Raw genomic sequence first — 14,583 nt, forward strand, 5'->3', positions numbered from 1 at the left:
TGTTTCAGATCCAGAAGCACGGAAAACCACAGAGTGTAAATGAAGGGCTGCTTAACATTGTGGTTAGCTTTACCCCATTTTACCTTCTATAATCCAAACGTAGAGGGGTTTTTTTTTTAGTTCGTTTTACACCTATTTCTTAATGAGTCTATTTCTCCTTTTAATTGAATGTTTCCATGCACTGCAAAACCCAACAAGCAGGTTCTGGGACTGGGCAATACAATACTGAATGAGTTCAACATCACTGGGAATCTGTGGTAGGTTTATTTTAGGATTAGGATGATGGAACCATGTTCATGGTATTATTATCTTTTAGGGGAAAAAAGATCATTTTTATGTCTCATACTCCTCATACTTAGCTGTTTACTTGAGACTATAAAGACAAAGCTGCCATATTGCTCAAAACCGAACGAAAGTATATTATCCCCAACAAATATGACATCACGGCATTAAGTGCAAATACCCCATTTCGATGTGATAAGCTCAAACATTAGGGCGAGCTATTCATGATATCCGCTGGTACATTTATTGCATCTTTAAGTGCATGTGTGTGTGTTCCTCAGATCTCTAAACAGGAAGCAGTCCCGGCGGCAAGATGAGAAGCTCCTTCCTCCACTACTATCCCCCCTTTCTGAAGAGCCCCCTCATAAACGTACCTGTGAGAGCAGTTCATCTCTCAGCCAGGATGGCGGCGCCACCTCAGCGGTGCCTTGCCCCGTCACTTCCTCCACACACAGACACAGGAGAGGAGATAGCAGAGGATTATCACATGCCAGAAATGTTGCCATAAGTGTAAGTCTGAAGATGTGCCCAGTAGTTAACTAGAGTTGCTAAACTGGCCAACATATTATTGGTTGTTTATTGCATGTAAATTCCTGTCAGTTTAAATTTCAATCAGTTTACGGACAATAAAGATAAAGATAAAAATGTGGAACATTTTATCAATGAAAAATTTAGATTTTAAAGTATTTATTAAAAAAATATTTTAGACGTGGTTATTTAGTAACTCACAATCCATCATTATTTGTGATATTTTGCATACAGTGATGATTATATCATAATGGAGTGCCAATAAACAAAGAATGCAGAATTTATAGTAAGTTGAAACTTGAGATTCACATACAAAAATTTAATTATTTTTTAACTCTTTTTCCTCATAATCCCATCACCAAATTGTAACCTAATGAAAAATTGATTCAGCACCAGGAGTTATTTTTTTAAACAAACAACAATTCTTACTAGTTTTTTGGGGGGGGGAGAGAGCTCAGTATTGTTCATTTTGTAATCTTACCGATTCGACATGTTATCATCATTGCTCTCCCTCTTTTTTTTTTGTATATGCGTTAGTATGTGCACGTGCAAGTGTGTGTATGCATATGCGCGTGCGTGTGAGTATTAAGAATCCCATACCGTTCACCTAAGCCGAATACTTCAGAATCCCGCTAGTCGTGAAGTTGTCAGGTGACCCGAGGAAGGATCAAAGAAAAGAAAGAAAAGTGAAATCCAGCACCGACCAGACATCACCTACTACCCACTCAGTTACCAACCAGAATCTTTCACCAACCCCAGAAACATCTCAATTCCAACAAATTAGGGAGACCTCAAGAGACCAAAGGAAAGACTGAGGAAAGGAAGGAAGGATAGATGAGGCGGAGTGAGATCTACAGACATCCGCCTCCACCGATTCAACGACCAGAGGAAGAAGCAGATTGTGTTTAAATTTCAGTGGATGCTGGTGTGGTGGATCTGGCATGCATGAAAACCTCCACCAAAGAGGGGAGCCGTCGACCCTGGCCAGGACAGAGCCTCCCCCAGGGCCCCCCAAGCCACGGCAGTGCCAAGGCACAACCCCCGGCCCCCCGCTGGGGCCACCGGCCGGAGAGCAAACCCAGGAGCCCGGAACCCCCCCCCACCCCAACACAAGCCCAACGCAGCAGAACGGAGTACGGAAGGCTCACCAGCCACCCCACCAGCCCACAGACCCCGCTCTCCCCACGACCCCCCTGCTCCCCACCCACACCCGCTTCCTATTATTGTTGTTAAACTCAGAATTTATGTTTTATACAGTATAAATTGTAATATGATCAAAAGGTGGTCTTCCAATGACCTCTCTTCTACAGCTAACAGATCATCACAGCAAGAAGCCCTGTGGAGACAGTTTCCATGCCAACGGGCAGTCCAACTCAGATGCGTGGTCAGAACCTCTGACAGAACCTGCAGAACCTCCGAGACCAAGACTGTCCTTTAGTGACACGTATGTACAAGAACAGAGACAGTTACTATAAATAAAACCCTAACACAGTAATTATGGCTTACTTTTGACTTTTATCTTGTACTTTTCCCTTTGTTACCAGAGAAATACTTTGTTTATTTTGCTGAATAGGTGACTCATGATTTAATTGCAGTGCTGAGTCTGTTTAAGCTAAAATAAATAAATCAAGTCATGTAAGAAAGAGCAGATCCTCCTCAGAAAAAAAAACATTTTCCCTGAGGCTGTCTAAGACATTTAGCTTCCTGCGTTCAATTATAAAGCACCGTGTGACCCTGCCTGAGTTATATTTGGACCCACCATGTTGGTATTTATTTTGTTTTCACTAAAACATGAAGAAGAGTTTATTTTTTTGCTGAATGACTTGTCAACCCACACGTAACTATTTATGCCTATTTATATGTTCTCTGTGCTGTATTCAGTGTCCACAGTGCAGACTACTATATGCAGGAGGCCAAAAGGCTAAAGCACAAGGCCGACGCTTTGGTACGTTTATCTGCAAGCAGTACGGGATAAAGATCTTACACACACGGACACACACACAATGACACTTACACAAACTAGTACATACCAGGAGTTAGCTACACAAAAATGTAAATAAAAACATGAATAAAAAATAAAAACGCATGTGCTGGCTATAATAATAGGAGTGCTAGCGCTAAGCTTGGCCGTGTACATTGTTTCAAAGACTATATTGCAGAAATGTAGTGCTCCATTTTATCCAAGTAAACATTCAAGGACTGATGATGCCTCCAACATGCTACATTATTAAAATAATGATCTGATTAAAATGTAGTCAGCTGTTATTTATCTTATATTTACATATTGTTTCCTCAGATTTATCTGCGGATTTGCGGCTTAGTGGGGGGATTACACAAAGAGAAGACTATCTAACACAAAGCCCTTTAAACGTGCAGGTGTCTAATTATTGTATTTTTCTCCTTCTCTGTTTGTAGATGGACAAATTTGGTAAAGCGGTGAACTACGCGGACGGCGCGCTCTCTTTCATTGAGTGTGGAAATGCTATGGAGCGTGATCCTCTTGAGGCCAAATCTCCATACACGATGTACTCGGAAACCGTCGAGCTAATCAGGTATGCGTTAGAAGTCATGTTAGTAAGTGAAATGGATTAAAACAATGCATAAAAAAAGAAACACAAAATAATAATACTGATTTTTTTATTTAGTTTGTTAGCTTTTGCAGGGAATCAAGTTGTAACCAAAATACTGACTTTTACAGCTAAGTTAGCTAAGTAGCTCATTAGCTTTTTAGACAATTAACATAAACTTGAGTGAGAGTAATATTGTTTTTACAACGAGACCACTTTAGGTGGAATAAATTGCAGACAAAACATTAGCAATAGAGGCAGAAACAGGAGTAAACAATGGAACTTAGATGGAAACCAAGACTGAATAATAAAAATCAGGTTGCTTTCATGTCCTGAAGGTAAATGGTAAACGGTACTTCATTTATATAGCGCTTTTCCACGTTACGAGGCCTTCAACGCGCTTTACATTCGACTACTCATTCACCTACTGTTGACGCAGCCTCAGGAGCAACTGGGGGTTCGGTATCTTCTTCAAGAATACTTTGACGTGGTCACAATAGCATGAGATCGAACCCAGGTGGCAATGATGCATATTATCTAATGGTGGAAAGACAAAAGGACAAGAAGACATTATTGCCATTGACATAAAACCTTCTGGATCTAATCAAATTGCCACCCAGATAATTTTGTATTATTATTAGTGCTGTCAAAGTTAAAGCCTTAACTCATTGATTAATCACAAAAAATTTATCACGTATTTACGCAGATCAATCACACTATTAATCTTGACCGCAAATGATCTTTTTGCTCAGCGGATGGTTACGTTAAAGGTAGCACAGGTTGTGTTTGAGCAATAAACATTACTACATGCATTAAAGTAAGGCATTTAATAAATGTTTGCGTATGACATTTTGAACATTTGTTCATGTTAAACTATTATGGTCATTTTTTTCATTTAAAATTATACAAGTAGTTAACTGATTAGAAACAGAGAAAGATGAGAGTGTGCATTGGATCAAAACATTTTTTGAAGACGTCCTCCTAACAGGTGCGCTTCAAATTTGGCGGGCAAAAAATATTGATCAAAAGCCTTTTTAATTAAGTGATTAATCGTGATTAATCAAAATTCTAAGATATGATTAATCTGATAAAAAAAAAATTGACAGCTCTTATTATGATATACTGTAGTTTCATTGAAAGTAGTAAGAGGTTAAGGCTTATGCTGACAACAAAAACATACATAAAAAGTGCGCTGTGGAAAAATATGTTCTTTTTTTTTTTATTCCAAATGTGCGCCTACATCCTATAGCTAAACCCAAGATAACGCATACCCTGGTAAGAAATTCTGACAAATAGGTTCTAGTTCAGAATACTTGACCTGCTCTAAAAACACTGACCGTGGAGAATAGATTATTAGTGCACAACTTCATTCAATCTTTTGCCATTTCATTTCAGTTTTACAAGAAAGACACTTGGAATGAATACGAAAACACTTTGCAAACTTTTGTAAAATGCATAAATGGATCTGCACCAAATTGCACATGATAATAGATAGCCACCCACTATATAAATTACTTCAATTACTGTAAAATTCAGTGTCATGTTTTAAAATTAAAAGAAGGTTAACAAAAGAAACGGAAACGGGTCCACCAAAGTATCCATCTGCGTACATTTGATGTCACTTCTTGATCATTGCAATTCCTGATCATCATTAAAAAAAAATGTGGCTAAGATAAACAGAGGGAATAGGAGGAAGGAAGCTTATTTTTTTAAAGATCAATAAAGCATAAATGCCCAAATCGTCGTCTTTGATTCATTTGTCATTGCTGAATATCATAAGACTGAATAACCACTTCAGGAAGTGATCGCACTGAGCTGATTTGGTCACTCAGGGCAGCAGGCAACATGGCAGACCTGTAGCTCCTTTTTGAAATAAATAAATAAATGGTCAAATGTGTCCTTTCAGTTTCCAGATGTATTCAAACCTTGAAGAATAGTGTACTGTACCTGTTTACTAATGATCAACACAATGTGGTACAGTTTATCATGTCTGCCTCACAAGGCACTAAAAAAAGTATATATTGATGAATGGATTTTTTTCGCCCACCATCTCTCTAGGTATGCCATGAGGTTGAAGAACTTCACCAGCCACTCAGCCACCATAGCTGAGAAGAAACTTGCTGTATTGTGGTATGATTACCATTTGTCTTTATATCGGAACACTCCATTAAACCGTTTTTTTTTTTTTTCCTGAGAGCTCAGTATTGTTCATTCGGTAATTTGACATCATCATCATTGCTCTCTTTTTTTCTTTTTCTTTTTTTATTATTAATTTTTTTTTCCCCTTCATTAAACCTTGATGTTATTAATTAATGTTTTATTGTCATCTTGTCACACATAATTGGACTCTATTAGTTCAATTTCTGGCATGTTAATGTTTCGCAAACAAGAAGTCACAGACAGTGAAGTGGTTCACTCACCTGTCTTTGGTGCAGGAAGCGTGGGTTTAGTTATTACTTAGTGATGATATGAATGTCAGCGTTAATAGCTGTCTATCTCTATATGAGAATCTGTGTTTGTGCATTTTTATCTAAGTCAGATATAAGCCAGGTCTGTGCAACCCTGAACAGGATAAACACTATGGAACATAGTTGGATATTATTTATTTATTTATTAAAGAAAATGTTAATTAACTTAACTGTTTCAATTTTGGCATTTAAAAAAAAATGTTGTACAGGATGTTATACTATTTAAAATATATATTTTTTAAATATTTACAAATAATTTTATATTTTGGGGGAACAAAAGTTTTTTGTGGAACTGCTTGACAAAATATAATAACTGTTTCAATTTTGACAATTAAAAAAAAGTAGAGGAAAGTAACCTTTAACATTTTTATATATTATTTAAATATTTACAACTAATTATATATTTTTTGGTGGGGGGTATAAGAGTAATCTTTAATATTTTAAATCCATCCATCCATCATATATTATTTAAATATTTACAAGTAATTTCACAGCACATTTTTTGGGGGTAAAAAACCCAACCCATGAATATCTGAATCAGCAGGTGCCAAACCTCAAGTATTTGAATTTATTTATTTGAAAAGGACAATGCACATTAATTAACATTTCACAATGTAAATGTGCCCAAGTTAGCTAAATTAAGCTAATTTTCATTGGCAGTCCCATGGGCGGATGCAAGAGAGCCTAGAATGGGTCATTAAAATCACAAATCAATTTCCAACAATAAATATTACACGAGTACATTTCCTGTACAGTTGATAGTGCTAACTAATCTCTCTATATGAGTGTGCGGGGGTCCACTGTTTAAACGACAGAAAAAAGGTGGCTATTTGAGAAGAGTTATTTATTTGTCAATTGTGTAGGCTACTCAGCAGCTAAATGGGACTCATCGTCTACTCTACAGTCTATTAGAGCAGAGGCCTCTATGTGAGGATATACTGTACACTTGTAAAATACATAACATGACATCTTCTATCTCGTTGAAGCCAGTCATGAGGGAAAAAAACATTTTCCATCAGGAAAAGTGCTCTTTATGGTTATCTGTAAATGATAAAATGATGCCCAGTTCTGATAAAACTGTTGTGGCAACATTCATGCTAATGTTTTTTATTGGCCTTAAGAGTTTCTCTATGTCCTCACTGGATTGTCTTGGTCTCTCTTTTTTTCCAAGATGTCTCAATGGAAGCATGCCAGATGGATATATAAGATTACAAATGTGCATTTTATAAGTCTATCAGCCTTACAAGGTTATGCCCTTACATGTTTTGAGTTTCTTTTCACCTCTGTTCTTCTTTCCGTTGTTGTTTCTGTTAAGGGGGAAAAAAATACCGGATGATTAGATAAACACATTCTGTGTTTTTGCCTTTCATGTGCCTCATAGGTGCTCATCTGACTCTGTGAGGACATGAAACCTGACTGTTTTTTTTTGTTTGTTTGTTTTGCACGACATGAAGATAATACAGTGTTGAGGATGAGGCTTTTACGGTGAATTTGTACAGAGGATTCATCTGCCTTCTAATGGTTTTGTTTCCATAGTAACCGCTGTCTGTCTCTGCTGTATCTGCGGATGTTCCATCTGAAGAAAGACCATGCTGTCAAGTACTCGCGTTCGCTGATGGAGTATTTCAAGGTAACACGCACACACGTTATACACACACACACACACACACACACTGGCTGAGATAGTGACTTTTCTTCCTCACTAATTTTCCACTATGGGTGAAAAACATTCAAAGCCAATTACAACACATTTCATATTCGTTTTCATGGTGCTGTGCATTAATTTTGCATGGCATTATTAAAATCCATGCTTTCTCTTTGATATTAACGCATTCATTAGCTCCATCAATCATTAGAGAGAATTGTTGGGTTTAATGTACTTGTTTTGATTAATTATGTGTAGTTTAATTAATTACGGAGGATGTCATTATCACAGTTGCCATTTGCAGTGATGGGATTGGTTTTCTGGGAAGCAACGGAATGGGAATTTGTGGGAGCTGTGCGTGTGCATGCGTGCAGTGCTCAGGCTGCAGTGTGTGTTGAGGAGACAAAAACATGAATAAAATCACATTCTAACGAATGGAAACCACCAATATACTGTACACATTTTAAATGGTCAGTGTGTGTCGAAGTGTAAGGTAATAAATAAGTGTAAGATAATGAATATCCAGCTAATTTGACGGTGTTTTCATATTAAATAAAAATAGTGGTTTGGTAAAACTATAGTAGCATACTTTCTGACTGATGTGTTTTTTTATTCTTTACAACTTCTCTTTCAACTGCAATGTTCTATGAGATTATAAAAATCAGGAAAGCTTTATTTTTAACCCCTAGGCGTTATTGTGACCCGTTTTTGGCTTTCAAAATAAAATACTGCCCACGAGTTAAACTGTTGCTATGAAGAGTTCATTGGACTCCAGTATAACTGCATACTTATTTTGCAATTGAATCACTAATCTGTATCAATTATAATTACTGTATATCAGAAATTAGGGTTCTGGCGCGCCACTTGTGTGACAGTGTGTATGAACCATTCTAAATCGTGGTGCAGTTCTGATACTTCAAAACATATTTGTTCAAACGTACTTGCAAATACATTTGAACGTACTTGTAGGCTAAATGCTAAATATTTTTTCCCCCATAATGTCACATGCATGTGCATTGTGCAGGTAAAAACAAATGCTATTTTTTAGCATTTGGCCTAGATTACTGTATACAAATCCAATCAAAAATTAAGTAAACATTGCTTATTCATAATTATTGAATAATTATATTATTCATAATATTTGAAAATTTGACACATTGCTAAAATATAGAATGGTCAATGTACAGCTTGTGTAACAGCCTAAATTTACTGTCCCCTTGTCTAAACTGCTGGCAACAAAGGTGATTACACCCCTAACTGAAACTGTCCAAATTTGGCCCAAATAGCCATTTTCCCTCCCCGGTGTCATGTGACTCTTCGGTGTTACAAGGTCTCACGTGTGAATGGGTAGTACTGGTAGGTGTGTAGTAAATATGGAATTATCACTCTCACACACTCTCATACTGGTCACTGGAAGTTCAACATGGCACCTCATGGCAAAGAACACTGTGAATATCTGGAGTGGAGGGGGGTTAGAAGAACCAAAATTATACAACTGTGGTACTCTCAAGCAGTTTTCTTATGTGTCTCTTTGTATACCAGAACTCCGCCAAAAGCTCCCATCAAGCACCCTCTCCCTGGAGGATAAATGGAAAGTGAGTACACATATACACATGCTTGCTCTCTTGAGATCATTTTGATTTTAGAATTCACTGGCGCTCCGCTGCAAAATACCATGGCGTCCTTAACAGTCTTGTAGACAAACAAACCCCTCAGGAAGTTACAAAAAAAAAATAAGAGAGTGATTGAATTGCTGTAGATTTGAGCAGGAGAAGACTGGAGGGGTTGTCGAGTGCTGGCTGAGGTGAGATGGAGTGGGTGGTGATAGATAGAGGAGGTGCATGGAGGGACTGTGGATGTGAAGCTAATGAGTTTAAACAGCTCTGACGCTGCATAACAGCAGGACCGGACCTCAGCGTGTGAGTGAGGGATGTGTGCGTAGCCAAGGAGGAGCAAGTCTGTGGCTTAGCGAGGGCCACAATCGCAGACACGACGTCAATGTCACAGTCACACACCCGCTACGTGACGCAGCAGGAGATTTTCCCACTTGAAAGTTTAATATTACTTTGCGACAAAACATCTCACTTTTTATTTTCAGTAACGTGATTATTGTTAATTAAAAAATAATTAACGCCAGGTTGAACAGTAAATAAGGAGAGAAAAATCTTTACAGGTTGGCGCCCAGTGCATTTGCGCCGGTGTGGGAGGGAACACAGCCAGTTTGTTTGTCAGCCAATGGAAAAGGCACCCCTCATTCTCTTTAACTATACACTCTAAAAACAGTTGGGTCAAAAGTAACCCAATTATGAATCAAAAATGGACTGATCCACTTAATGGGTCTATTTGACCCAACTTTCTGGGTTGTTTTATACAAAATAACCTTCTTTTTTTTTTACCCAAGTAAAAGATCTGACGGGCGGCACAGTGGCTGCCTGGTTAGCATGTTCGCCTCCCAGTTATGAGGACGTAAGATCGAGTCTGGGCTTCGGCCTTCCTGGGTGGAGTTTGCATGTTCTCCCTGGGCTTGCGTGGGTTTTCTCCGGGTACTCCGGTTTCCTCCCACATTCCAAAGACATGCATGGCAGGTTAATTGAACACTCCAAATTGTCCGTAGGTGTGATTGTGAGTGTGGATGGTTGTTCGTCTCTGTGTGCTCTGTGATTGGCTGGCAACCAGTTCAGGGTGTACACCGCCTACTGCCCAAAGCCAGCTGGGATAGGCTCCAGCTCCCCCCCCCCGCGACCCTTGTGAGGACAAGCGGTTAAGAAAATGGATGGATAAAAGATCTGACCAATATTGATGAGTTGTTTTACGCTGAAAGACCCATTTCTTGACTTAAAGTTAGGTCAAATCTACCCAAGTAGAGGATCAATCCATTGTTTGACCCACAATTGGGTTATTTTTGACCCAACTGTTTTTAGAGTGTAGCACACAGGTGATGACATGTAGATTGGCATGTGCAAATTATATTTTAAAGGAAATGCAAGAAGATTTCCATCTGATGTAAAGTTGTGGAGTTGGCATTTGGAAACCACCTTCTACTTCCAATCGTGCGTCCTGTGTGACAGCTCTTTTTCTCCCCCACCTGCACCACAAGTTAGATCTGCTTTCAGCTAGTCTATTTTCTATTTTCCCAAACACGGTATACTAAACTTGCCCCGTCACGAAAATGAAGATACGCCACTTTTTACGCCGAGTGCATATACGCCTGATGTTCCTCTAACTACCTTGAGCCCATAGGTTCCGATTTAAATCTCACGGGTTCCCACAACCACTCCGTGTGTTACAGGATCAACGGGACTCCATCTCCACTCTCTCTCAGCCTCTCCCCGGCCAGTGGCGGCGTTGGGGGAGGAGTATCAGGAGGTGCACCAAATTCAACAGGCAGTATAGCGATTCCACAACGCATCCACCACATGGCGGCCAGTCATGTAAACATCACCAACAACATCCTACGTAGCTACGAGCACTGGGAGACGGCTGAAAGATTGGCCACTGGTAGTCAAGGTAGGTAAATGAAAAGGCTGTTTTGTTTTGATGTAACTGATTTTTTTTTTAGTTAAACCAAATGATTACTCACCTAACAAACATTTCTTGTTTATTTGCCAATTGAGTTACAGAACTGAACTGTTCCCCCACTACAATAAAATAAAAAAGGCTACAATACCGTCATATTCCTATGAAGGCGTGTAGTATATATATATATATATATATATATATATATATATATATATATATATATATATATATACATATATATATATATATATATATTAGTGTTGTTCCGATACCGTTTTTTGGCCCCCGATTACGCTACCCAACTTTGCAGTATCGGCCGATCCCGATACCATACCGATACCGAACTTTTTTTTCCTCAACATGAAAAAGCTGCCAACGGTTAAGAGCATTCAAGGGCCAATAGAATATGTTAGCTCGGCATGCAGTGAACACGTCACACATCAGTGAATGTCGTGCATGAGCAAGACACAAGATGCTGCATCCAAAATCGTCAAAATTTGCGTCAGAACTAATGGTATCGACATGTTACTTGTTAGTACTCACCGATACGACATCACTGTTTTAATGCAGTATCGGGGCCTCTGCTGATACCAGTATCGGTATATATATATATATATATATATATATATATATATATATATATATTCTGGGGGGAATATTCTGAGAAAAAAATCTTAAATTTGAATTCAAATTCAATTTAATTAACATTTTATTTCACTCTTTAAAATAAAATAAATTAAAGGGGACAGAAAGAAGTAAAACTTGTTTTGTCTGCCCTTGATCAACAACAAAAAAAAAACACAAAATGAATGACAGCAAGCAGTCAAGACGCTTTCAGTATAACAATAATACAAAATAAATCAAAATAATTAAACGGTGTGTCCTTGTGCTATATTTATATATTTGCAGTAATTGTACTTTTATATTAAAAAAAACAAAAACAAATAGACTGAGAAGATTTTGTTTTACAATCCAGACCAACACCTTGAGTTGAAATACATCTGTTTGTTTGTTTTTTGTTCTGTATTTAGGTTTGGAAAAAATATATGTTCCTCTTAATTTTTACTCACTTTCCCTTTTTATAAATTTGGTTTGTAAATTGACTGGTAAAATTTCATGATTGGCTTTATAGAATAGTTTAAGGTGGTTAAACTCCATCAATTCATTAAATTTTAAAGTTTTTAGTTGTATTAATAATATGTGGTCTCTGTATCCACAACCACAAACAACACGAATAGCACTTTTCTGTAAAAGAAAGATGGATTCAGTGTAGGTTTTGGCTGCACACTCCCACACTTCAATGCAATAGTTCAGGTATAGAACAATCAATGAATTATATAATAATAACAAAGCATTCTTGTTCAAGGATTCTCTCAAATTTACGAGAAATATATTCGTAAATTTGCCACTTTAAGAAAAAAATGTGTAAATTTACGAAAAATTAACTCAAAAACTTTTGACATTTAGTGGTACATTTGCGCAAATTTTTTTTAGTTACATTTACGAGAAATAAGCTCACAGATTTTCTGCGCAAATTTGCCACTTTATAAAGTGGCAAATGTGCGAGTTTATTTCTTGTAAATGTATGATTTTTTTCTCAAAATATTACATACTTTTGTGTATTGAGGTGCGGTCTATGCCAAAGAAAGGCACGCAGGCAACCGGGACACTTTTGTCGGTCCGTGCTGTCGCTTGACCCTTCCACACTGAGCAAGTGCAGTGCGAAAAGGGCTTCGGAATTGGCTTGTAGATGACAATACTCTAAATGAAGCTCCTCAACATATTTCAACAGAGCTCATTGACAGATAGTTGCCACAAGATGGCCTTTACAAAAACCACCCAGGAAAAGGGGACATATCCCCCCCAAAAAACATTTTTTTAAACAACTGAATTTGCAAATGCCGAACCGTGAATAAGCAGTGGTTCCCTTATAGCCAGTATGAACAGCTACATTTTAGTTACAGTTGATGTTTTTTATACATGTCTTACATTGCATCTCATTAAATTGTGATGGTGCATCATGAGTTCACTGTTGGATTCACAAACATCAACCCCGTTATTGTAAACAGCCTCAGTGCTCTTATGTCGTTTGCTAATCTTCTCAGCTGTATCAGTGAAAGAACCTCAAGTGTAGTTAAATGTTTCACTTGGAGTGTCTCCTTGTCTCCCTGCAGAGTTCTTCCAGGAGCTTGACTCGGTGATGGAGCCTTTGAGTCAGCAGAGCGGCATGACCGAGCTGGTTCGTTACATCAGACAGGGGCTGCACTGGCTCCGCATCGAGGCTCACCTGCTGTAGGCGCTGGACCACAGCCAGCTATAAAAAAAGGAAAAATCATAAAATGGGCCTGGGAGCTAGAACTGGGATCAGAGAGATGACTCACACAATGATGCTTTAGTCCCCGCTGGGGTCCTTCAAATGACTCAACATGCAGTCATAAAGTAATGGCATTGACTAGCTGGATTAATTGGGCAAAAATCAATCTGCACTTAGGAATTAACAGTAACTACATCATTTGAATGTGACTCACTGAGTACAAATTAGCATAATTAAATTGATGTGCCTCTTTGGAAAGACAACAATTATACTCTGTTTAAATTCCTCCCTGAATAGGAATATAAGTTAGATGTATTTTTAACTAGATGGGCTCATTTTCAAAAGGGAATGTTCAAGCTGATTGTGATGAAAGAGGATGACTCTTGGAAGGAAGCTCTATTAAGGCTCCAAGAAAAATGTACTGATATTGATCCAGCTGCTAAAGTACTGTAGATAAGGGGCATACAGGCAAATACGGAAGAGAATTAGGGCCAATGAAGAGCAAAAAAAAAGTTGGGCAGGATTCTGACTTTATTCTCAGAATTCTCACTTGAAATTCTGAATTCTGACTTTAAAGTGAGAATCCTGCCTTTAATCGCAGAATTCTGACTTTAAAGTGAGAATTCTGACTTTATTAGTGCTAATATTATTCTCACTTTATTAGTGCTACTATTATTCTCACTTTAAAGTGAGAATTCTGAGAATAAAGTCAGAATTCTCACTTTAAAGTCAGAATCCTGAGAATAAAGTCAGAATTCTCACTTTAAAGTCAGAATTATGACAGTTCTCACTTTAAAGTCAGAATTGTGTGATTAAAGTGAGAATTCTGAGAATAAAGTAAGAATTCTGACTTTAAAGTCATATATAAATATTTAAAGTCAGAATTCTGAGATTAAAGTCTGAATTCTCACTTCAAAGTCAGAATTCTGAGATTAAAGTGAGAATAAACTCATAATGCTGCCAAACTTTTTTTCTCTCTCTTCACTGGTCCTAATACTCTTCCGTAGGTAAAGGCCGGCTTGCTTAGAAAAATTATAAATAATTTATATAGACGAACAAAAGAATCACATCTGTCACCATCATGTGTTAGTCTTCTTAAGATCTAAATTCTCCTGTGGCAATTAATCGCAAAGTAGTTTGATTTTTGTGATTGTGTCCTTTTGTTATTTTTTTGTTTTTTTTCTTTCAAAATTTAACTAATATGGTTGCATTTTCAGCAACTAAAGTGATCATTTCTGCTTTACAATGTTAATCTGCAGA

The 14,583-nt window shown here is 37.7% G+C and overlaps 1 protein-coding gene across 1 annotated transcript in view; it reads left to right on the forward strand.

The window, feature by feature from the left end:
- aff2 (AF4/FMR2 family, member 2) overlaps nt 1-13,503 on the forward strand; it is a 145,365-nt gene extending 131,862 nt beyond the window's left edge. Inside the window, exons 18-26 of the mRNA XM_077578694.1 lie at nt 564-792; nt 2,121-2,254; nt 2,692-2,755; nt 3,226-3,362; nt 5,436-5,507; nt 7,382-7,475; nt 9,033-9,085; nt 10,780-10,997; nt 13,184-13,503. Coding sequence (XP_077434820.1) covers nt 564-792; nt 2,121-2,254; nt 2,692-2,755; nt 3,226-3,362; nt 5,436-5,507; nt 7,382-7,475; nt 9,033-9,085; nt 10,780-10,997; nt 13,184-13,305 — 1,123 coding nt within the window. The 3' untranslated portion in view covers nt 13,306-13,503. The remainder of the gene's footprint in view (nt 1-563; nt 793-2,120; nt 2,255-2,691; nt 2,756-3,225; nt 3,363-5,435; nt 5,508-7,381; nt 7,476-9,032; nt 9,086-10,779; nt 10,998-13,183) is intronic.
- The last annotated feature ends 1,080 nt before the right edge of the window (nt 13,504-14,583 follow it).

This window comes from Vanacampus margaritifer, chromosome 10 (genome assembly GCF_051991255.1).
Source record: "Vanacampus margaritifer isolate UIUO_Vmar chromosome 10, RoL_Vmar_1.0, whole genome shotgun sequence".
Taxonomy (NCBI): Eukaryota; Metazoa; Chordata; class Actinopteri; order Syngnathiformes; family Syngnathidae; genus Vanacampus; species Vanacampus margaritifer.